Genomic DNA, 24,921 nt, shown 5'->3' on the forward strand with positions numbered 1-24,921 from the left:
CCACAAACCTCAAGAGTACAGAGATCGGGTAGAAAAACAAACAAACAAACCACGTGATCTAAAAGCAGCTGGAGTTCTGGCCCCTGTGCTGCTGCTTCTTGTGTGTCATTGTTCCCCAGTGACAGCTGACCACATCAATCTGCCCCACTCACAACTTCACAATTCATGTCTTAGGGGGCTGCAGACTAGGCTAGACAGGGCAATCATGGCTAATCACAGTGGGCTGCCACAGGTCAGCCAGAGGTGAGTCAGGCAGGCAGTCTCAACCTTCCCTGTCAGTTCCATTTCCCTTGGGAAGTGGCTCAACTCCTTCCCCCTCCCCTCTCCACTCCCTTCTTAGGTGCTGAACTCTGTGGTGTGGTCTCCGAGCTTCCAGGTGGTTTCATATGGCTTCTCCATATTTTTAGAGACCCAGGGCATTTAACACTGGACATGGAAGTTGCAGGATAGAAAGATGCTGGCCTGGACACCCAGCTTTGTGAGCTACATTCATCCAAAGCACCATTTCTCAACTTTGGTACCCATGGTATGTGAGGTCAGGTAATTCTAGATGGCAGACAGCTGTTCTGTGGATTGGAAGAAGTCTAGCTGCAAACATAGGATCCAATCTCTAGAACACTGGTCAACCGTGGTGCAAAATCTTTCTAGAAACTGCTACCTTACCCTTTCCAACTCGAGCTGAGGAAACATTGAGTTGGATGAACTACCCCGGTTATTCTCCAGGTCCAGGAGGTGCAGTGCCAGTGTCTGTAAACCAAGTGCTAGTCCAGGATCCTAAAAGCAACTGATCATTAAATGGAACTTAGGAGGAAAATTCTGGAAACCATTCTCAAAGCTCCCTGCAGGCTGGTGAGATTGCTCAGTGGGTAAGAGCACCCGACTGCTCTTCCGAAGGTCCAGAGTTCAAATCCCAGCAACCACATGGTGGCTCACAACCATCCGTAACGAGATCTGGCACCCTCTTCTGGAGTGTCTGAAGACAGCTACAGTGTAGTTACATATAATAAATAAATAAATCTTTAAAAAAAAAAAAAAAAAAAAAAAAAAAAAGCTCCCTGCAGCAATTGCCTTACACAACAAATAGGACTCTGGAGAAGACTGGGCTCTTCCAGTGTGTAGCCTTTGTATCATTTAATGAGCTGGCTTTACAGAGGAAAGCAGTTAATAGCATCTAAAATGACAGGAAAATGTTCAGAATGTAAGCTTTTTTTGTTTTGTTTTGTTTTGTTTTTGAGACAGGGTTTTTCTGTGTAGTCCTGGCTGTCCTGGAACTCACTCTGTAGACCAGGCTGGCCTTGAACTCAGAAATCCACCTGCCTCTGCCTCCAAAGTGCTGGGATTAAAGGTGTGTGCCACCACCACCCGGCAGAATCTAAGCTTCTAAAGTATTTAGGATGATATGTGCAAGATGACTTTGACTCTGAAAATAAATATAGTTGGAAAAAAGACTTGTTTGTGCGATTTGGAGTGATATAGAAAGGGGAACTGGGGTGATTTTCTTGACAGGATAAAGTAGAAACTGTAGAATGTATACCTCAGATGCCCTAAGAAAGGAGATTAGGTTTTACACAGATTTTGATTTTAATTTCAATCTTTATTCATTTCTTTCAGTGCTAAGATCTGCGGAGTGTGTGTGTGTGGGGGGGAGGATGTCTGCAGGTGTGTGTGGGCTTGTGTGTGTGTGTGTGCTGTGTGTGGTGTGCCTCTGGTGTGTGTGTGTGTCTGCAGGTGTGTGTGTGGGGGGGGTGTCTGCAGTTGTGTGTGTTTGCGTGTGTGTGTGTGTGTGTGTGTGGTGTGCCTGTGGTGTGTGTGTGGTGTGCCTATGGTGTGTGAGTGTCTGCAGGTGTGTGTGTGTGTCTGCAGGTGTGTGTGTATGAACCATGAAGTGCAAATAAAGATGGGAGGGCAGCTTGCAGGCTCTTTCCTTCCATCCTGTAGGTCCCGGGGATTGAACTCAGGCTGTCAGGCTTGGGGGCAGGTGATTTCGCGTAATCTGCTGAGTCATCACTGGCCCCCTAATTTCCTTTCTTAAATAATTATTTCCAAAGTGAATTCTTTTAAGGAAAAGTAAGTCAGCAGTGGGATGGGTGACATGAGCCCGTGCTGGGTCTGCTGTGCACATTTCTCACTAGGCTCCCACGTCTTTTCAAAAAGACAGATTACACTACACCTCCCCTCCCAGGTCTTGGGACCCATATACTTACTGTCCCCTTGGCCTAGAAAGTCTTACTGGTTCTCTCTCTTTATTTGGCTCAAAAAGAAAAAAAAAAAAAAAAGATCTCCTTAGGGAAGTCCTTCAACTGGTCAACCACTATTTTTTTCTCTTTGTGGGGCCTGGGGTCTTGTTAAAGTGGTCCCCTCCACCTCCTTCCTCAACACGTCTCCTTCCATGTGCTGATCTCTAGCCAGTTTTTTCCTGTTTCACTGTTCTCCGCATTGGACTGAGAGCCTTTGACCAGCAAGGGCTTTGTGCTTGCGCCTAGGGAGCCTAAGCCAAGGCATGGGTGCAGTGGGAGCTCTAGACATTTGCTGATTAAAATTGTTCTATATTAGAGCCTAGATTGGAGCCTGCCTTCAATCTCAGCACCAGGAAGGGTGAGGGAGGTGGGTCTCTTTTGAATTCCAAGCTAGGGCTATGTAGTGAGACCCTATCTCAAAAGCAAAACCAAAGTGTTGGATGTTGGGTGTCTCCACTCCAGTTCTCTATCAGCTTGGACCAGCAACCAAGGTCAGAGAGGAGAGGCAGAGGGGAGGGGGAGAGAAGGGAGGCTGAGGGAGTCCATGGTTCAGCATCAAACACATTTATTTCACTTTTATTGATTATACAAGAACAGAGAGCACACGCATACAGCACGGAGCACTGAGGTGGGGAAGTGTGGGGACGAGAGAGGAGAGAGGGAACTGGGAGAAAAGGAACAGGACAGCATTGCAGGTGGCTGCTAAGGTGCTTTTGAAAAAAAAAATAGATATCTAGAGTGATGTTGCTCATGCAATTTCAGGCCAGTCTTGGTATGTGCTTGCAGGATTCAGAAACTGAAACAGGTCCTGGCACTTCCTCTGCCCTCGTGTGGAAAAGATTCACAGGAAGCAAACGTGGGGAAAACAAAGGCGCATGAGACACAGCATGGGAAAGAGGCTCAGGGTGTAACCGCTTGCCCTGCCCGTGGAGTTACGTGAGATGGGACAGCCCAGTGTCACGCGGTGAGTTAGGAGCTGCATTGAGATGCTCACCTGGAACCCTGACTGCTCTAGGTGGCTTTTCTCACTGTTACCTGGCCCCGTGGAGAGCGAGGTGCCACAGAGATGATGAGACAGACACACAGAAAAAGCAAAAGGAAAAAGTAGGCTGAAGTCAGACAACACAACGTCCTTATTCTCTATGAAGTGGAGGAGGGGGAGGAGACGGTGCCCTAGATTTTAGCTGTGCAGGTCTCCTCCTCCCTGGGCGGGGTGCTGACTGCCTCTCTGGGAAAAAAAAAAAAATTAAGAACCGGTTGGTCAGAACATCCATGGAGTGAGTATCTCCCCAAACCCTAACGTCCCACAAGCTAAGCTGGGTCATTTCGTCCTTGCCCTGTAGCCCACATTCAGAGCAGGTACAATGAGGCTCCCTCTGAGGTATGTATGTCTTGTGTGCTCAGGCCGGGGAGTTCCTGCAAAAGTAGGTGAGGCCCGAGCCTGATTCCAAGGGAATAAAGCCGTTCCTGCTCCAGGCTCAGAGAAGCAGTGGGAGCTTGCACGCTGTGAGGAGGAGCAGGAGGGAGGTTCTGTGGCTTCTCCATCAAGAATGGCCAAAGATCCTGGAGCAGAGACAATGTGCTGCCCCACTGGAGCAGGGCAGGCCTACCAGCCTGCACCGGGGGCATATGGCTGGCTCCGTTATCTAAGAGTTTGGCTCGTCTCAGCTGCCACAGAGACAGAAGCTATCCTAGCTTCTTGCCCTGTGTCAGGCCAGCACCTGTGAGTAGGGAAGATGTACATCATAAGAATAACCAAGAAGCAAGTCAAGAGAACACATCCAGCCGGGGCTCTCCCGGAGACATTTCCCGGGACTGTCTCAGCAGGTGGAGGGAGTGAAGACGTGTACTGAAAAGAGCCAGCTATGGTTAGGGACAGGCTTGTCTAGTGGCTTCCCAGGTCCCTCCCTCTCCTTCTGCCTTGAAAACAGAGCCTGACACAAGCAGGAAACTGGTAAACATCTGTTGACTAAATGTATGAAGTGCCTCAGCAGGACAGGAAGTGAGATGGGACTGCCGTGTATGGATACTTTCACTCAGAAAGGGAGAGACATTGAGAGCAAGCCAGAGGAAGCCTGTATGTGCCAGGCCGAAATAGCAGCCTGTGGCAGCGTTTTCTCCAAGGGCTCCTGTCACCTCAGGGCCATTTCTGAGCTTGGATACTGACTGATGGAGGTCCTGCAAGCCAGGGTCTGATGCAGATGGAGCCGGATGGCAACACTTCCTCACGCCTGCTCTGGTTTAGGGATGGCTGAGGCTTTTGGAAATGCAGCATGGGCCTATTGTGGCCTTCCCTGTGCTCGTGGCCTCTTTATCGTGGCTACTTTAGCTCAGGAAGAAGAGGATGACTCACAAGACAGACAGAGGCAGAGGGGAAAGGCTGGCTGGGCATTTCAGAAAACCAGGTTAGAGTCGCTGTTCTCCACCTCAGCTAGGACCCCACCTCCCTTTAAAGAACTCATTGTGATGAGGTGCTGAGGACAGAGCAAGACATGGCTGAGCACAAACCTAAACAAAGACCCTGGTAATAGGAAACAGAGAGAGAGGACCGAAAACCAAGGTGAGCCCCCTGGAGGTAGGAGGACTGACCTACAGAACCTCAGCAGTAGTGTCCTGAGCACAGACCAGGCCCTGGCAGCTACTGCTGGGAAAGAAGGCATTTTGTCCTGGCATATTCGGGACGACATCTGTGTTGCTCCCTTCTGGCCGGAACCCTCACCTCTTCATGAGGGCTTCTCCACTCTCCCCACCAATCACCCAGTTACAAACACCACACACAGTTTCACTACACTGAATCTGTCAGCCCTACTGGGAGCTGGCCACACCCAGAGTCCAGTGTTCTCGGCTGGGCCAGTTTGGCAAGATCTAGGAACCTTAGGATACATCAATCACAGTCAGGTAATTATAACTTGGAAATGTCAGCTGCATACTTACCAGCACAGTTTATTTTAATATTTGTTTCCTGTTACATGTAATATACATAACTTAAAATCACAGTCATATAATCTCCTACAAGCTGCACCTCCGTCATGAGAAACCGGAAGCACACAGTGTCTACTTCCCTTCCCATGGCTTCTGTTTGCTCTTGTAGTTTCTTTTTCTTCCAATGAGAGTTATCTGCAGTGTCCCTCAGCAGGACCATGACACAGAACAGGAGGGTTGGGGAGAGAGGCAGAGGGGAGCTGAGACAGAATATGAAGACAGGATGAGTAGAGGTCAAGGGTGAAGCAGGGAGGCAGAAGAACAGAGAAGGGATTTTGCAGCCCAGTGTCAAGACCCAGAAAGGAACAACTGAGCGTTCCTCCTCCTCCTCCTCCTCCTCTCCATGGGGGAGACTTCCATTCTTTCTTGGCAAATAACCAACTGTGTGTGTCTTGCTGCTGTGACTTCTCTTCCTTGGCTCCATGATCTAATTTCTTTCTTCCTTTGCATTAAAGGGAGCAACAGAGGCTGGAGAACAAACGGGGTGCTCGTCCATCCTGGAGTCTGTGCAGCTGGGGTTCAAGGGAATGTCTACAATCATGGCGGTCTGCTTTTGTAGTTTGCAGGAGAAGGGGGTTGGGGAGCGAGAGATTATGATTGTTATACATTTTCCTGAAAAAAAAAATTCCCACCAATTCGATTTGTCTGCAAAGGAAATGAAGGTTGTTGCAGATATTGGTTGTGGCCATCAGCTGACTGCTCCGCCAGCCCCAGCAGCGGTGCAAGGACGCGGTGTTTCCTGTATATATATCTATATCTCTATATATCTATATATATATGCTTTCCCTTCCCAGTCTCTCTTCAGTGACAGTACGTCGCAGCTGGGATGTTGGTATTGTCGGAGAATCCAGAGTGAAGGCCCCTTCTTAATGGCTCTCTGGCTTGGGTTGGACCAGACACGCCAGCATCTCTTCACAGAGGTCAGGATTCCTGGATGCCAGAGGGTGGGAAGAGAAGGGAAATTAGTTACTTTACCCATTCACCTTTAAACACACAGCAGCAGTTTTAGCTACCTTTTACCTGCATTGTGGCTCAGAGAGAAAGAGAGTGATCTATCCAAGGCTACACAACTTACTTGGGGCAGCTAAGGAATGACTCAAACGCACCTAACTCCAGAGTCGTGTGCACACATGTGTGTGCATGTGTGGAGGTGACGTCTTTTGCTTTGGTCTGACAATCTTTTAAACAGTCCTTTACTGTGGAGATGCTACGGTCCCATCAGTTTGCTTTTCTCCCTTGTTCCTCTCACTTCTCTGCCTGTTTCACCCCGGCTGTGGGTCTTCTGGCTTCCGTTGCTTTTCCTATCTATTCCCCATGGACATGCTGTGGTCAGGACTAAAGGGCAGTGCTCAAACAAACCAAAACCAAAACCACCAGAGCCTGGATTGTGACTAATATTTAGTCATCTATAGGAGTAAGGACTCTGCAGTCACATTTCCTACCCCTGGCTGTCTGTTCCATCACTGTGGGCAAGTGTGTCGATTCTCTAAGCCTCCATCAACCCCCCTATAAAATGGGACCTACCTTACACAGACAGAGACAGCACGGAGAGGGCCTAGTGTATAGGAATGCTGAATAAATACCTTGTTGATACACTTGCTCACCGTAGCCCTTGCCCTGATTCCCAATAGCAAGAGCTACCATTTACTCACCTTGCTAATTCAGTGGCAGCTACTCAAGACATTTTGTACATGGAACTGCATTCCTGACTCTTGTCACTCGCATAGGCTCGGGCGGGTACAATCCAAGTGTCATACAAGAGTCCTTCTTGGCTCATTTGACTGAGGAAACCTTATGCCCAGAGGGTTCTATGGCTTAGCAAGGTGGTGGCAGAATGTAGGTGGGAGTCCAAGGTTACTGTTCTCAAACAGGCCAATCTTTCCCCTCCCAGACAGGTGAGCGAGAGGAGGGGAGGATGCTTTCAGCAACCAGGTGAGTGCTGTCCTCTTGCTGGCTGCCTTTGGGAGACAGATCGTCTCTGAGGGGGGTGGGTCTGGAGGATCTAAACAATACTGTAGATAGCAACTCATTCTTCTCAGTTGAGGGTCAGCAGTTGCTAGCCCACCATGACTGATGGTAGTGCCTGGCCTACTGTTAGGGACCGCGTACTGTGTGTCAGGCACTATGGTAGTTATCATGCATGTATAATCTCTGTGAGACAGACAGCATGGGAAGTCAGCGTGGTGAGGAACACAGGGGACTCTGGAGTCTAACACTTTAATCAGCTCCCAGCACTGTAGCTATGGGCATGCCAGTTAAAGCCTCTGAGCAACCAGCTACTCTTGTGGGGCCTTTGAGGTGGGCACTGAGTATAATGTGTGAGCTGGATATAGTGCGCAGATGCAAGGGCAATAAGGGTCTGACTTTGGGGAGTGGTGCATAGGAGAGGACCTGGTCTCACCCATGCTAAGCATCTGCTCCATTGGTAGGCTAACCCCCAGCACTGAAAACCTTTCACCTGCATGCATCCTCATGGAGCCCGCCCAGAGGGAAACACTCCCCAGAAGGCTGTCTTGTCGTTCTTCACTGCCACATTCCAGAGTAACAATATTCTGCTTTTACTCCCAATGGGAGACACATTTTGACGGTCATTCACTCCCAGTGAATGCAATCACACAGAGGGTAAGGAGGCATTTGCCATGCCTGAGATTTTTGTTTTCCAAGTCTGATAAAATTCAGCAAGTTTCCAGAGAGGTGGAAGAACCCCCTTCGCAGTGTAAACTGTGAGGATGCCTGACACCCCCCGCCCCCCCCCCCACACACACACTGCATTATCTGAGACCTTGAAGGCCTTCAATGATGCTGGGTCCCTGGGAGTCCGGCCCTGGAGGACCTGAGAAGTCCTGGGTTTGTACACAACAAAGCAGATGGGTCAAAGGCTTTGGGCATCACATTCCCTTAGCAACATCTCATGCCCCTGATGGAGACAGACCTGGGGATGGGAATGTGGCCCCTCCATTCACATCAGGCCTCCTGTCAACCCTCAGCACCCATTCCATGCTGATTCTGGACTTGGGGTCTGAAACTGTAAAGAAACGGAGACACCATCTCCCCTCCCTCCTTCCCTAGGTCTGGAGCAGGGCCCTTGTCTCTCTCCTTGGAGCCACAAGCCAGGCTAGGGTGACAGCTGAATATGGATCATGCCACCTGGGTTCTTTGTGGAACTGACTCTCTAGGAATCTTCTTACTGCTTCCCCCTCCTCCCACACTGCTCAGCGCCAGAGCCTTACCTGTGGCTTCTTGTCTCTCTCCTCCGGGGATGGGTCTGTTTCTCTATAGACAACAGCTTTGGTTACCAGCATGTCTGGATGCTGTAGTTTGGCTTCCTTGATGGCCAAAGCCAGGGCCTGGTGGGCAGAACAGCACAGTGAGACACCACAGAGAGTGACTCTGAGAGAAACTGAACTACTTCACAGCTGGGGAAACTGAGGCCCAGAAGGGGCCAAATTAAACAGTTGGAGGAAGAAACTAGAATTTGAGTCTTCTGGTCCCCATTCAATGCTCCTTCTTGGGGGCTTCTTAGATGAATGGGGTCAGCAAGGAATGGATGTCTTCTCTGCCCAGAAGGGTAGCCATCTACAGGTCACCCCTTATAGGAGGGACTGGCTACGAGGCTGTGCCTGGAAATGCTGTTCCCTAGCTCTCTCTGTACCTGGTCTTGATCGACATCTTCATCCCCAGTAATGATGATTCGCTTCTCGATCCTTGTCTCAGAAAACCCTCCCTTCACAGTCTGCAGAGAGAGAAGCAGAGGGCAAGGGAGAGAAAGGTGAGGTCCCTCTGAGCTCTGCCTTGACAGGAGGCCTATCCACCTCAGCCTCGGCCAACTGACAAAGCTGAGAGCCAGCAGATCACATCTCTCCTGGCCTCCTGAGTATTCTCCTTTTCTAGTTTGAGGGCTTCCGACAGCAGCTCCTGCAGGGTTGTCATCACTCCCTAGCTGCCAAACTGTCCTATGTATGCCCCCCCCCCATGCCCAGCTCGGACTCTGCTCCTTAGTTGACAGAGCCCTGAGGCATCCTGTCTGGCCTTCCCAGCTCGCTGAGCCTGTGTCTCTCATGGTTTGGGGACTCAACATGGTTCTGATCTATGTCCACCTAGGGAGTGCTCACGGCTCCAGGCTTCCGGCTCTGGAGAGTGGCTTGTATTCTGACCACCTCAGTATCCCCTCCTTCCCCAGGTCGTCCTGATAGTGCTGCATGTAGATCTGTTGAATGAACATATGAATGAGATGTAAATGGTGACAAAACTCTACCTTACATGACTTGGAACAACCCTATGAAGGTAACATGACTTTCACTGTTTCCTCAAGGAGAGGGGCTTGACTAGAGGCTAGGGCGGGACCTGACTGCTTGGAACACTCATAGAGGATGTGGCTGAGGAAATCCTAGCTGGAAGTAGGCAAAGGTGAAGAGAGAGAGGGGTCCCTGAGTGGTAAGGTCCAGAGGGGAGTTTTCTGAGCTATATAACCCTGTGGGCTGTGCAATGTAGGGCAAACCATAAAACCAGCAGGGAAGTTGATGTTGTTCTCTAACACCTTTTAAGAGGTTGCTTCCTGAGAAATGTGATAAAGTGACAAAGCTACCAGGTTGCAGACAGGGCCCTGCACAGTGTGGACAGAGGGACAGTGTTAACAACCAGACCTTCCCTTTGGTGGGTCAGCTGGACCTTCAATTCAACAGCCATGCTCTGCCTGGCTCCTCAGGTTTCCAGTCATGGCTAGGCCCTCTCCTGCTTTCCTCGGCCACTCAGCTCCTGTTGCAGCCTCTCGGACCTCAGCCTGGTTTAACTCCTGGGTTGTCATGGCTGATACTCATTAAGAATGCCTCCCTCCTCTGGCCTGTCCTCTTCTTGTCTCTAGCTCCTATCTGACCCAAGGCCTCAATGCCAGGCCTCTGTTCTTATCAGGAACTCTAGCATTCTCCCCGCTCCACCCTCCCACACCTCCTTATTCCTTTGCACTGCTGGGGATGGAACCCAGCACCGGTGCACACGAGACACACACTGCCGCTGAGCCTCACGCCCAGCAGGCCCATTTTCACGGAATCACTGCCCGAGTTAAAACCTCTCCCCAGCTCTCCAGTTTCCTTTAGATTGAGATCCTCCACGGTTATATCAGCACCAGTGCCTGGTGCCTACCTAGCTCCTCTACCTTCAGAGTCTGCATTTCCTTGCCCCAAGTGCAACTGAATTGCCCTGTCCCCTTTCTATCTACACGCTGCTTCCTGATTTCCTATGAGCACGCCTCACTTATGTCACTGTCAGCAGGTCCCGAGCCCAGTAAGGTTGCTGTTCGCTAGCATTCTCTTAACACACAATGTCTGCCCTTCCTGCTAGCATGCCTCACTGGGCTTCTCCACCTTAGGTGTGCTGCTGGGAGTCCCAGGACCCTACTCTCTCGTTTTGGATGAGTGGGCAGGCATGGAGGACAGTAATGTTACTGTTGGGTTTAAACCTAGGGGCCTTGCTAGGCAAAGACTATACCAATGAGAAATATCTCTAGCCCCCTTTACCTTTATTTTGAAACAGAGTCCCACCAGGTTGTTTAAGCTAGCCTGGCCTTTCAGTTCTACATCAGCTTTCTAAGTAGCTGGGATTAGAGGCCCTGTACTATCAGACCTGGCAAATGACTACTTTTCCAAATGACACTCCCTGACTTAGGGGCGCTTCCTGCTCATCACATGCTTCCCAAGTCACCTGGCTCTCGAGGCCTGTGAGATGCAAACACTGTGTTCATAATTACTTTGGAGAGCATATGACCCCACGGACTAGCTGCCAGTGCTGTGTGCAAGGCCTACCCCTAGAACAGCAGGAACACAGGACAACGCACGCAAGAACTGGCAAAGGTCCCCTCCGTGCCTCAGAGAATGAGAAGCCGAAGGTCAGCCATGAAAATGACCGTCCCACCTGCAGCCCGCTGGGGCCCGGGAGCCTGCTGCTACTCACTTTGGTGACATGGGTGGTGGTAGAGGTTGAGAGGGTTTCCGCGGTGGCGCCGTACGTGCTGGTGAGGACATCTTTGCCGATGATCTGCAGAATACAACCACCCCCACCCCGGGGGTCAGGTCAGGGCACTGGGCTCTGAAGGGGCGGGTAGGGCTAGGGAAACGTCCCCAGGGATGAACAGGGGCCCACGACAGGTGACGCGTTGAGGCCAAGATGCTTTGAAACGCTGGTTCTTACACAAGAATAAACCAAAATCTCTCCAATTCTTGACCAAGAACATCCCCAAGCCCAGGGATTCGTAACTTTAAGAATCTGGAATTCCTAGGGCACCCCCCAGTCCTAACAACACCCTAGAATCTAAGAATCCTAGAATAATGAAAAGCTGCTCCAGGCAGGACACAGAGCCCCCCAGGTCCTCATCCTGCCACAGGCAAGAACATGGTCTCTCTGGACTAGACTCAGACCAACCAGAATCAAAGCACTGGAAAAGACCTGTCTGTGATGGACTCAGGACCACTGCTAGTGCAGCCACTGTCAGAAATCAGCCTGGGATCCAAGCCTCAGGACTCCTCATCCCCTGCTCCTCCTGCTCTACAAGCTGATGCAGCTGTGTGTGTGTACATGTGTAACTCTGTGTGTGTGTGTGTATGTGTGTGCATGCCTGCGTGCGTGTGTGTCCGTGTGTCCGTGTCCTGTTTACCTCCAGCCCTGATACCAGTGCTTTGGTTGCACAAGGGGGCACTGATGGACACCTTGAGGAGCCTATGGGCATCTGCAAATGGTTCTGAGCCCCTCACTGCACTCTGAGCCCCTCACTGCTGTGGGTTATGTGCTTGCATCCTCTGCTCCGAGTCCCCTAGCCTGAGCTGGCCCTGCCTACTTACCGGTGAAAGAGAACGGATTTCCGTGGCCACCGTCTGTGGGCCTGGGATCATGGCTGCTGCCCCCTTCCCGGACTTGAGACTGTTCTCCTGGGGAGACAATAGTGCTCAGATGGCCAGGTCTCAGTTCAATAGGTCTCCAGGATAGCCAGGGCATGTGACCATGTGGTTATCATCACCATGGGGTTGAGAAGTGACACAGAGGCATTCAACCCCCAGAGACTCAATCCCCATAGACACACACTTGCATGCTTGCTCACAGACTCACTCGACAAAGATGTACTGGATCCCCACTATTAGGGACGTCACGGTGAACAAGATATGGTACTGCTCTCTGGAAGCACTAAAAGTCAGGATGCCCAGGCTCTTATCCTGGACCTGCTGTGCACCTTGAGGCAGAACCACTTCCTCCCTACTGTCTGTGAAAAAGGACCTTCGCTAAATCCCATTGTGCCCATATGCGAAGAACATAGGTAAACAAAAGCTGCCGGTAAATTCCGGAGCACAGGCAGATGGATCTTGTAAGTACTTCCTGGTACCTGCTAGGCACTAAACATTCCACTAGCTGGGTGCCTGTCTGAGGCCTAATTTAACCTTCGAAGCCACTGAAGGCTGTTCTTGGCAGCAGTCTTGTTCTACAGAGGACACACAGGAGGGAAAACTATAGTATGTGGCTTGTTCAAGTCTCATGGCAAGTCAGTGGTGATAGCAGGCATTAACTCTAAGCGGGCAGGCTCCAAGGCTGTAGGTGCTGGTGGCTGTCCCAGCACTTGGCCCTTGGAACCATCACTCGAGCCAGCTCCCCCCCCCCCCCCCCCGTCTTGTCTGGGGTCATAACTACTCTATCTGCCTGGAATTGCCTTAGACTTGGTGTCCCGTATCTGGGTAAGGGACACCAAGCTTCTCTCTGCTGCCTCTCACTTCTGCATAGTCTCCAGCTAACCTCTATTATTCAGCATCTCAGACAAACGGACGCCAGTCTTGTTTTGTGCGTGGCAATGAACCCTACCGAAGCATGGGGGAGGACAGAGCCTTCTGCTCCATCCTTGCCTCTGCTAAGCCTGCTCCTGCCCAGACTGTCGGTGGCCGGGTCACTTGGCACAGCATCATAAGGCACATTCCCTGTAGCAACTTAGATTCCAGACTGCAAAGGTCATTTGTAGGAGAGTGTTCTTTCTCTGGCTTAGGGAGCGGCCATTATCCCTTTGATCCTTCTATCCCCCAGACCACACTCTTATAGTCTCTTATTCTCCATGTTCCCTCTTTGCCTGAGGCCAGCATCCAAAGCTCACCTCCATCTTTGCATCGAAAACAAAAGCCACTAAAGGGGACACAGGCTGTTCAAAGCCTAAGTCTTTTCTTCTCCCCGCCCTGGATGTGTGCATAGCCAGGATCATCTCTCAACTCATGGAAGCACAGTTCTCCTTGGGCAAGGCTAACCCTCTATCTCTCCCCAGGGCTCCCCTCTACCCACTCAGATACCCAGGAAATTCTACTGCTTCACTGATGCCACAACCTACATCCCTCTACCTGTCATGCAAATTTTTCTTGAACCCCAAATCTTCAAAACCAATGTTCTCCTGGGCCTTTCGGAGGTCCATCGGCTCCTCACACGAGTCAGGTCTGCAGGGTAACTGGCTGCCAGCTCCTAACATACAAATATCACACTCCTCCCCCATGGGGTCACTTATGAATAGACTACCAAGCTTCTCCAGGCTTCTGAATTAGGCTTTTCGGAGCCGGGTGAGGAACGTGCCTTTGTCACAGGCACACTGTAAGAACCACTGGCCAGTAAACACTGTCCCCAGCCCATCTGTCCTGTCTCCAGAACATCTTACCGGAGATCAAATACTGTATTTTCCTGCTCCAGGACTTTCTAGTCCCTAAATCTCTGCTGCAGCCACCCTCTTGAACCCTGGTGGTGCTCCAGCTAGACAGCAGCCCTTAGGTCTCCACCATCTTCTGTCCTTACGTGGGTCTTAGGGATCCAGGCACTGTATCCTCCAGTGCCAGATTCACAGTGCCTAGCACAGTACTTCACACATCGTGGGTGTTCAATAAATATTTATTAAGGGGAGTAAAGAGGCTGGAAGGAGGAAGGGGAAGCAGGAGGGAGGGATCTTTGTTCCAGGCCACACTCCACACATGCCGATGATCTAATGCACTCGCAGCTGATCCCCTGCTTCCACTCCAAAGACACCATTCCCCTCTTGTCTCCAGAATCAAGTTTAAACCATCCTACACACACTGCAAACCCTTCCTGCTCTGGTTCAGCCCGTCTTCTCAGCCCTCTTCCTCCTCCCCCTCCCCTTCCTGTACACATCTGCCACCCAGATGTGTTTCTTCGCCTGCTGACCTTACACCTGCTCTCACAGGCTGGAAGCCTTCTCCTGTGGCCACGCCTCCCTCCAGCCTTCTCCTATGGCCACGCCTACCCCCATCCATCCTTTCCTCATAGCTCCGCTGACCCTGCCTATGCTATAGACAACTTCCCCACATCCTCCCAGCAGCTGTGCTACCCTCTTAGCTCCTCCCAGAAGCTCCTAGCCTGTTGCACTGTTCCATGAAGGCAAGAAAAAGACAGCACTAGCTGATGTCTCGATACACTACAGGCCAGGTGTTGTTTTGCAGGCTTCCCACAGGGTACTTGCTGGGTCTCACACAAACCCTTCTCCCACTCCACTTTACAGATGTGGCAAGAAGGCTTAGAGAGGTTCAGGTGACTTGCCCAAGGCCATCCAGCCATGAAGTGAGAAGGGTGGGCCTTGCTCATCACTGTGACCAGGAGCTGCACACGTGACAGGCACCTGTGATGGCAGCGGAATGGATGCTAGTGGGCAGTGCAGCTGCTGCAGCTCTGTATCCCTGTGCTAGGCAGACAGACTCATCACTGGCTTTGAAACAAATGAATGGATGAATGGATGGATGAGGAGATGAATGAAGTTAACTGTCTACGTGCCATAATGACATTTAAATTTACCCTTACAAGTATCTCAGTGCCTTAGAGTAATGGTTGGGAGGGGGAGAAAAAAACCGAGTGATCAGAGATACATGTGCCATCTGGTAACCGGCTGTTTATCGATCCTGGGGTCAGTTTACTGAAAACCCACCTGCTGAGGAGTCAGACTTAATGACATTATCTTCCCAGGTATAGGTCCGGAGTTGGACAAGGGACGCCATTCACAAACATCTCTCAATAGCTCAAGAGTATCTCGATCAGGTATCACTACATTCTGTAGCCCCAGGCCCCAGAACTGATGTCCCCACAGGTCAGGACATGGGCAGAGCAGAGAGACTGACAGCGAAAGTGGAGCTTCCAACGTCAGAACGCCTGAGGCTAAACTGAGATTTGTTGGTCATGTGACCTTGGGTTCATCCCTTTACCCACCCTGAACTTAAGTTTTCTCATTTGTAAAGGATGCAGGAAAAAGAACAGCAGATAACCATGGTTAGTAAGCCAAACATCTCAGGAGGCTGACACAGAAACCTGTGCGCAGAATAACATGTCTGTCTGTCTGTTCCTAAAGGCTCCAGAGCGACAGTGCTCAACCTGAGGGTTGTGACCTAGGGACCCTTTCACAGGGTTCACGTGTCAGATATCTACATTATGATTCATAACTAGCAAAATTACAGTTATGAAGTAGCAACAAAATAATTTTATGGTTGGGGTCACCACAACCCCAGGAGCTGTATTAAAGGGATGCAGCAGTAGGAAGGTTGAGAACTGCTGCTCTAGAGTCCCATAAGATGAGAATACTTGAGACCAAGTACTTTTCATTACCGGTCAGACAGCAAATAAATAGCAAAACCCACAAGGTCCCTTAAAAGGTGTCTTAAAACCCCTGAATATTCCAACCAGGTTCAGTGCTGCCATCTACTGGCTATAGTGAGAAAGTGGTCTGCAACACTGAGGGTGGTTTGGGGTTGCTGGCTGGCTGGAGGATGGGGTGGGATGGGGGCTTTCCGGCAGGTAAGATTTGCCTGGAATTGCAAGATTCCTGCATGCTGAGAATCTGATCATTTTACCCTCCCTCTGCCCCTGCATGCTTGGGATGGCCCAAATAACTGAGAGTCAGGGCCTCTACTCCACACATTGTTCAATTGTCAAATCCGAAGACTGGCAATCTGTACTAGAGCAGCCAAGGTACCAGACAACAGGAACCTGGTCATCTCTCTCACTGCCATGAGGGCAGAGGAGGCTTGCTGGAGCAGTTGCCAGGTTCTGGGTACTGGGAGTTGAGAGAGAGAGAGAGAGAGAGAGAGAGAGAGAGAGAGAGAGAGAGAGAGAGAGAGAGAGAGAGAGAGAGAGAGAAAGGGGTGGGTAAGAGAGGGGAGCTTCCTGGGTTCCACTTACCATGGTGGTTGAGATGGTCTCTGTGGTGATGCAGGGGGGAGTTGTCATGAAGTCTTTCACTGCTGGAGTACCCCCATCAACCTATGAGGCAGAGAAGGAGGCATGAGAGATGACAGGACTACACGTATCTGTAGTATCTGTCACCTGGCTTGTCGTCACAAGGTGACAGGTTTCAGGAGTGGACGTGCACTGGGGGTGCTCACACTGTACTGCAGAGGGGTCCCAAGGCTCTTCAAAGACTTCATTTCAACCTCTGTATTAGACAAAGCAGCCAGGCAAGTTGGTGAACTCCACCCAACCTTGGAAGTCACCCTTTGATGTCAGGTTGGTTAGTTTAATGTCCATTTGACACAAGCTAAAGTCATTTGGGAAGAGGAGCTCTCAACTGGGAAAATGTCTCAGACTGGCCTCTCGGCAGTCTGTCAGGCATTCTCTTGATTAATGACTGATGTAGGAGGGCCCAGGTCACTGGAGGAGGTACCAACCCTGTGCAGATGGTACTGTATGATATAAGAAAGTAGGCTAAAGTTGGGTGGCACTCAGGAGGCAGAGACAGACAGATTTCTGTGAGTTCAAGGCCAGCCTAGTCTATAAAGCAACTTCCAGGACAGCCAGAGCCAGAGCTACACAGATACCCTGTCTCAAAAGGAAAGAAAGAAGAAAAAGAAAGAAAGAAAGAAAGAAAGAAAGAAAGAAAGAAAGAAAGAAAGAAACAAAGAAACAAAGAAACAAAGAAACAAAGAAAGAGAGGACTGAAAGAAAGAGAGGACTGAAAGAAAGTAGGCTGAGCAAGCCATGAAGAGCAACCAGTAAACAACACTCCTCCATGGCCTCTGCTTCAGTTCCTGTCCCCAGGTTCCTGGCTGAAGTTCCCTCAGTGATGGGTGTGACCTGAGATTTCTAAGCTGAAATAAACCCTCTCCTCCCCGAGTTGCTTCTGATCATGTTTTATCGCAGTGAGAGAAACCCTAACTACAACAGAAGTTGATACTTCTAAAAGTCCACCAAGAAACACAAACAAGGAAACTTTACCGGAGCATTGAATACTGGGAAAGATAAAATCCACCACAGGGTCCAGTGAGGGGAGATGGAAACACAGTTAGGACATGCTTCCCAAGTGGACATGGGGCTGGGAGGTAAAGTGCTCACTTAACACGCACGCATGAAGCTTGGGTTCTATTCCCAGACCCCATTTTTTAAAAATGCAAAAATTAGGTATTTGCTGCAACCTGCAATCCCATCACATGGGAGATAGAAGCAGGAGGAAGCCCAAGGTCACCCTCAGCAGCACAGTAAGTTTGAGGCCAGCCTGAGATACCTAGCAGGGACCCTGTCTCATGAAGACAGAAGTGAAGGAGGAGGGACAGAGACAGAGAGACAGATAGAGACAGAGACAGCAAGTGAGTAAATTCTAAGCTTGTTGAGGGCAAAGGATATACTGTAAGAGTCAGTGGTCTCTTTTATTTAATAACTTTAAGTATGAACAGATGTGAACATCTGTGTTAGTATCTTCTCCCAGGAGACAACATATGGATGATGTCATCCAGCCTATTGAGTTTTATAACTGGACATTTTGATGTTTTGATGACCCCAGGTTATGGGATTTAAGGTCATTTTGATTTCTTTATCCTTTGCATTAAAAACAAAGGGTGCTAAAACAAAGCAAGACAGGGAGGGCAGAGGCCTGTCTGGGGTGGCCAGCTTACAACTCTCTAACGGCAGGAGCAGCTGCATAGCCATTACTTGGCACCCTGTAACAGTAGGAGAAAAAATCTGGAAAATACATTTGTGTTATTTTATGTCATATTCCAGGATGCCTGTGCTGGGGGTGGAACCCCAGGTAAGGGCTCTGCCATTGGTCACCAGGAGAAGGGACTGAGCTCTGAAGTCCTGTGGAAAGAAGAACCAGGGGCAATTCCTCAGACCTATACATTTTAAAAGTTGAAGAGCCACAGAGGACACACAGGAAGTGTGCACTAAGCTGTGAGCTGTGCCCAGGCAAGCCAGCCTTCTCCAGGGTGCAAGCTAGTTTCACCTCACTATCACATTCTTCAGTCATTTGGGCCTGGTTTGTTCATCTTTCCAACTGAATGTAGAACCTCCATGCATAAAAAATGACCCAGATAAGCTGTTCTGACCAACCAGTGATTGAGAGGTCTCCTTTTCTCTCCCCCAAGCTACCTTGGAAAGAACCTCTCCACACGTATCAAGCAGCCTGAAAGCCATGCCTCTAAACTGCTAGCCATGAGCACTGAACACCCCCAGAAAGAGGGGGGAGGCAACATCACCCCATTTACAGATGGGAAAGCATGGTTTTTCCCTGTTCCATCTCTGACTTCAGGGAGGATGAAGGGAAGGAAAAGGTTGACCAAAGGGCTTGGCCACTTCAGTGAGGACCCTATGCTCAAATGGCCGGTCCCTGCGTCAGGTTACAGTAGGGGCACAGGTTACCTGGGTGCTGTCTGCAGCGGAGACTCTGCTTTGCAGCATGGCCTCTGGCTCAATCTTCTTCCTGATAGCCAGGCTGCTGACGGTCATGGTTTCTGCTTTCACAGACTACAGGAACATAAAGGGGACACGTGAAAACTCAAGCCTAGACACAATTCCTCTTCACAGACAACAGGGATGCAGGAGGAAAAAGCTCTCTCCCAACCCCACGGAAAAGTATGTAAAGGCATGGTTGGTGTCACTGAGAAAGGACCCAAAGAGAGCGCCAAGGCCACTGACTGCGTGAGGAGGGCCTGACCCCATGCTTCAGGGCTGCATGTCTTTTAAGGCTGTATTGGTGTGGTTAAACTCGATGCTCAGCGTTCTCCTTACACACGTCGCCTACACCTGTTAGTCACTTCGTGCAAACTGCTGCTCAGAGGAAGAACTACACACATGGAATTATCCAGGGGCCAGGCAACAGATGGGAACAGGCGAGAAGGCTACCTGGCCGAAAGATATGGAAAGCATGGGGGATTCCATTCAGGTGTGGGTTTATCGTTGCCTCTGCATGGTTGGCTTTTCTCTGGTATATTTTTTATGATATAAAAAAACACAATGTAATTTTAAAAATTAAAGCCAGAGAAAACACATCAGTTGGCTGGATGTGGCCCAAGGCCACCCGTTTACAAACCGTATTCTAGGTGTCTCAAGCTAAATGATCAGCTTCTATTGACTTGTCTCTCCGGCCTAGTTCACGGCTTTACACACTGTAGGTCTAATAAATGGATCTAGCTTTTCATGTAGTTGGAAGGAAGAGGGAGAAAGGAGAGATTCTTCCAGAATCCTGGTATCTAGCTGCTCATTCGTTTATTGTCCCTTGGTGCCAAGTGTACCTTAGAACAGCTAAGACCTGGTAGGAGAAGGGCAGAGCAACCAGCCATTGCCCTGACTGTGTTGGAAATGTTAGAGCCAAAGCGTGACAGGGAAGAGCAGGATGCGGTAGGGCTAGTACTGCCTCCCAGGTAGCCAGAAAAGCACGCAGAGAGGTGCGTGAGCTGTCCTGGATCACGGTGAGGCACGGAAAGGGAGAAGAAGCCTTCCACCTAGAGGGTACAGCATGGGGTAGGATCCCAGCACGAATAAGCTGGTGTTCACTGTCTGGGGGTAGGGGTGGGGGTGGGGCGAGGATCAGCTAGGGTAAAGGGCAAGGGGGAGTTTCTGAGACTCCTCTGTGCAGCTCTACTAAGGGAGCCACAAAGCAGAGAAGCTCAGACGCTGGCCCTGCGTCCTCTCCAGAGGTTGTGTCTTTTCTTCTCCTGGAGTGTCCACTGCCAGCCCTAACATCTCAGGACCTGGTGAATTTAAATAACTGCCCCTTCTCCAGACCCTGGTAAAATGAGCCCTGGCCTGCATCAAGAAAAACCACTCAGTGTTCAGACCAACTGTAGGAGGCTCAGGAGTCCACGGACACATGCTCTTTCCAGGTGCCATGCAGCACAGTTCAGGGGGATCAAGGAGGCAGTAAATCATCACTTGACCTCAGCAAGTGATGGGGGTCACGGGGTTAAAAATGCCACGGAGCACCTGTAAGTGGTGAACCGACACAGCAGACATGCGTTGCAGAACCATGCTGTTCTACGAGGGGCAGTCATGCAACACCAGACAGAGCTTCAGGCTGCAGCTGATGGCTGCTCTCCTTACTCATGGCCCAGAGCCCTCTGAACATGCAGTGCCCGGATCTCTGTGAAGCTCCACTGTACCTCAAACTGGGGCATTTCTGGAGTGGAACAGGCCCCTCGATCCGGGCTGTCCTCGAGACCCCCAGATTCATCCTCTTGGCTGGAGGGCCCTTTGAGATCCCGGGCGAACACCAGGCCCTCTGTCTCAGAGTCACTTTTATCCCGATCAAGCTCAGGGAGGCTTCGGGAGAAGTCTTCAAAGGCGCCGCCATGGTAGTCACCAATAACCGTGAAGTCCACCTCAGCCTCCAGGCTGGACGTGGAGCTGACCGTAATGCTGGAGCACTTGCGTTCAATGGCCAGGTGGTTGTCCTTCAGGAATACGGCGTCCCTCTCCTGGTCCTGGTCCTCATCTCCCGTGTCGCTCTCTGGGGCACGTGGGCGTGGTGGTTTGACTTTCTCCTCTCCCTCCCTCAGCCCTGCTCTCTATGGCCGGATAAAATCGGGGGGGGGATGGGGATGTGGAGTGGGGAGAGAGAGAGGTCAAGATGGTGAATGCCAGAGGACATCTCAAGGTTGTGATGATGTTCTCAAGTGGAAGAACAAGTCAGGAAACGGAAAAACACCCCAGAAAGGTTTCCTTGGAATCGAACACAAAACAAAACAAAACAAAACAAAACAAAACAAAACAAAACAAAACAAAACAAAACACAACGAAACCTTCTTGAGAGTGGGGATGCTCTTTGGAGGGTCTTACATGGATGCCAAAGCAGTACAAAGCTAGCATCCTTCCAGCGAGTTCTGGACAGGAGGCCCCCTCCAAGGCTAGGATCCAAAAGCCTGTCAGAAGCAGCATAAAGGCAGGGATGGAGGCCTGGACCACAGGCCTATCCGTGCAGGCGGCATTGAGAGACAAACTGAGGAAGAAGGCCAGGGATTCAGGGGAACCTGGGAGAGGAGGCAGAGAGGCTGGGGCTGGAAGCTAGAGGAACACAGAAGAAGCCAGCAGCCTGTCAATTGCACTGAGTCTCTGGGGGAGGGGCAGCACCATCCAGGGGAAGAAGAAAAACTGATCCAGGACCTCTGGACTCCAGCTTCCTGGAAGTCACACCAGTGCCGCCTTGAACTCCATGGTAACCACTGAGAGGAAGTTCTGTTCACATCAGTGTAATTGACAACGGCAGGCCAAGGGAACACCCAAGGGGAACCAGCAAACTGTATCCTAAATACATACCTCTCAACTGGCCTGTCAGGGATTAAACACCACACGTGCATTTTGTTTGTTTGTTTGTTTTTGTTTTTTTGTTTGTTTGTTTTTTGGGCTTGGTTTGTGACTTTCTTTTTTCTTTTCTTTTTTTCTTTCTTTCTTTTTTTTTTTTTTTTTTTTTGAGACCAATTCTAACACCCACAACATATTTAGAAAGAACTTGTTTCAGTACGCTTCAGAGATTCGCTTGTTAACCAGCCGTCATGTGGCCAGGTTCTAGAAGGTTGAGAGGTGTGAGGAATATATTGCGGACAAGCCAGAGTGTGAACAGCTGCAAGGGGGTTTGCTACTAGGGCAGGTGGGAACCTAGGGAACGGCGCATCCTGGTTGGATGAAGATGACCAAGTCATCGGGCACAGAGGGACTGCAGAGACCTGAGGGCCCGGAGGGCTGGCGAATCTCAGATGCCCCCCCTTCCCAGGGGTGCTTGGCGCTAAGCGGCCGAAGGAGTTCTTGTCTTCCCCGCCCGCATCTCCGGCTTTGCTCTGGATTAGAGAAGACAGTTAGTCTTAAGGAGGTAGAAGGAAGGTGGAGAGGGAAGCAGAGTGGAGGAGACCTCTGAACTGTCAGCTTCTACAAGGTGGGATTCAGGGGTGGGAAAGGGTGGAGTATGACCACTGGATAAGCCAAGCATGACAGGAGGAGTCCAGCAGGTGGGAGGGGCAAGGCAAAGCAGGTATGTAATCTGCTGCTGCTGGCAGCTCCTTCTCTGCGGCCACTGTGCGATCCTCTGAACATACATAGGTCTCAGCAAAGCCTGGGGACTCTAACGCGCTAACAAGGGCTGAGCAGATGACTCCATCTCTCAGCCTGGGCTATCTCAGGCCCATGTAGGAGGAGACCTTCTAAGGATGACCAAGCAGTGTCATTGCAGGAATGGCGAGGGCCGCTGAGGCATGCTTCTAAGGTGCCACGGAGCATGCGCTCAGCCTCCACAAAGGGGAACTTAGTGGGTGCAGGGCTCACGTGGCCAGTTACCCCAGTAGCTTCCTCCAGCGTGGTTTCACAGCCTGAGTCGGGGGACATGAGCTCTGGGTCTGTGCATCTTTCCTGGTGGGAGGTAGTTGGGGTCCCCTCGCCACAGTGCTGGGTAGCCAGAGGCATGACAGAAGAACAGGTAACTTTGGGGCTGGCCAAGTCCCCAGGAGGCTGGAGTTGGACAAAGCCCAAGTCCCGAGGCTTACTGTGCTCCTCCACCTGTCCTGGGGACGCTTCCGAAGGTGGCTCATGTGGAGGGGTCCTCACTTCACCCTGACTGGCTCTGCAAGGCTCCACTCCATGCGTCTCAAATATCCGAATTTTGTTAGCCACTGAGGTCTTGCTAACATCTTCCTGGGAACCTCCTTGGTCCCTATCCTGGAGTGAAGTCTCCAGCTTTCCTGAAGGGAACACCATCCCCAGGAGAGCAGGCCCCTCGGTTCCTTCAGGGACAACTCTGGGCTTCTTGCTGGCCACTGGAGGTGCTTTGCGCTCACCTTGCGGGTCCTTGTGCACTGGACTCTCTTCAGGGAGATGGATATACTTAAGAATCACGGGGGACTGATCTCTAACGAAACCCCTGGACCCCGAAGACTCCCCTGACCTAGGAGGGACTGGGCTTAGAGAAGTGGCTGCCAGGACCTCAGTGTGACCAGAGGAGGCTGGCAGGGGCGTGACTGCCTCCCTGTCCTCTGTCTCAGGTTCTACTGCATGAGTGGAAACTGCCCCCTTCTCTTTAGGCAGGAAGCTGGCTTGGTCTGGACTGACTGGCTTCCTAACACAGGGAGGGATGGTCCTCAGAAGGGCACACGCCTGAGCATCTAGGTGCACCCTTCCTCCTCCTCCTCCTCCTCCTCCTCCCCCAGGGGGGTTCTTCTTCCAGCTTGCCGGGGATCTTTTCTCCATCTTTCCCATCCAATATATACTCGTGGGGGCCTCGTCTTCTGCTACACCGGCCACTGGGTAGGCCAACTCTCCTTCCAGCCCTTGTGTGTTTTCCCAGCCCTCTTCCAGAGTCTGACAGACAGCTGATCCCTGCAGATCATCAGGTCTTCCACGGTCCCTGGGGGACCAGGCTTCTTCTGCTGAGGAAGCCATATGGGCTTCATCTTTATTCTGGCTGGAACCCGGGGCAGAAGCCCTTGGGTCTGAGGACTTCGGCTCCCAGTTCTCTGTGTGCGCCCCAGCCAGCTCCAGCCAGGTCCCATCTCCAGGAGGGGCATCCAGGTGCTCTTCTCTGTCCCCTGAAGATGGGGCAAGAAGGGGGTCCTCAGAGTCTTTCTCTCCATAGTTCAGACAGAAGCTCCTCTCTGCGAAGGAGGTGTCAGTCTCGTCACTTGAGTCAGCTCTGGCTTCTGTTTGCGCTGGATCCAACAGGAAGGACTGGAGTCCCCCTTTGTCTGATGCAGGAGAAAGAACCTCTCCCTGCACTGGCCCAACCCCTGCACCTGTCAGTTTTCCCCAGGTCTGGGGCCTCTCCAGCCCCTTGTTCAATTCTACGTGGCTCTCTGTTTGACCATTTGAGACTTGGTGGTTCCTGATCTTGAGCTTGTCTGTTGATGTGTAGCCTGCAGCCTGAGTAGCATCTCTAGGACCCCCCCTGAGGCACGCATCTTCCTCTCTCATTGTCTCAGAGCCTTCTGGACTTGCAATCATTTTCCCTTGCTGCTGAGTACTCGTTCTTCGGGCTCTCACGGTTTCTTCTGTGGCCACTTCAACTTTGAACTTGTCCACCAGAATGTCTACCTTGGAGAGTCTCCCATCAGCGAGGATCTCGGTGAGGCTTGATCCACTTTCTTCCCACTGTGTGGCAGGCACTGTGAGGAGGCCAAGGTCTTCCGGCCTAGTGTACACTCTTTCTATCAATACCCAATGCTCTGAGCCCTGTGTTTCAATTGGAGCAAGAAGAGTTAACGTGAAATAGCAGACACCTGAAGGGATGGCCTCTCCCCTCTGTAAAAAGGGACCAATCTACCAACAAAGGGTCTGATGCTGTGTCCCCCGAACTGGCCAGGGACAGAAAGAGGTGACAAAGCCCATTATTATTGTCAAAATTCCTTTTTCTATTAAGACCCTCTTCAATCACTGATTCCAACCTGAGAAAGTGGGATGGGGTCTTGTGCCCTCCCTAGGAACAATGGGAAAAGGGAGAGATCTATCCACACAG

At 50.9% G+C, this 24,921-nt stretch overlaps 1 protein-coding gene across 13 annotated transcripts in view; it reads right to left on the reverse strand.

The window, feature by feature from the left end:
- Positions 1–2,785: 2,785 nt before the first annotated feature.
- Epb41l1 (erythrocyte membrane protein band 4.1 like 1) overlaps positions 2,786–24,921 on the reverse strand; it is a 122,406-nt gene continuing 100,270 nt past the window's right edge. For 6 of the 13 annotated variants that reach the window (XM_085832884.1, XM_085832879.1, XM_085832874.1 and 3 more), the window contains 10 exons: positions 22,755–24,638; positions 22,151–22,261; positions 20,591–20,995; positions 18,852–18,956; positions 16,401–16,481; positions 12,050–12,136; positions 11,166–11,249; positions 8,872–8,952; positions 8,450–8,566; positions 2,786–6,149 (listed from right to left, as the gene is read on the reverse strand). In XM_085832884.1, coding sequence (XP_085689010.1) covers positions 6,141–6,149; positions 8,450–8,566; positions 8,872–8,952; positions 11,166–11,249; positions 12,050–12,136; positions 16,401–16,481; positions 18,852–18,956; positions 20,591–20,995; positions 22,151–22,261; positions 22,755–24,638 — 2,964 coding nt within the window. In that variant the 3' untranslated portion in view covers positions 2,786–6,140. The remainder of the gene's footprint in view (positions 6,150–8,449; positions 8,567–8,871; positions 8,953–11,165; positions 11,250–12,049; positions 12,137–16,400; positions 16,482–18,851; positions 18,957–20,590; positions 20,996–22,150; positions 22,262–22,754; positions 24,639–24,921) is intronic. The other 7 variants (XM_029472805.2, XM_029472793.2, XM_029472790.2 and 4 more) reach the window with 3 other exon arrangements.

The sequence above is a fragment of the Mus caroli genome, unplaced genomic scaffold, assembly GCF_978045245.1.
Source record: "Mus caroli unplaced genomic scaffold, Mus_caroli_1 scaffold_2, whole genome shotgun sequence".
Lineage (NCBI taxonomy): Eukaryota > Metazoa > Chordata > Mammalia > Rodentia > Muridae > Mus > Mus caroli.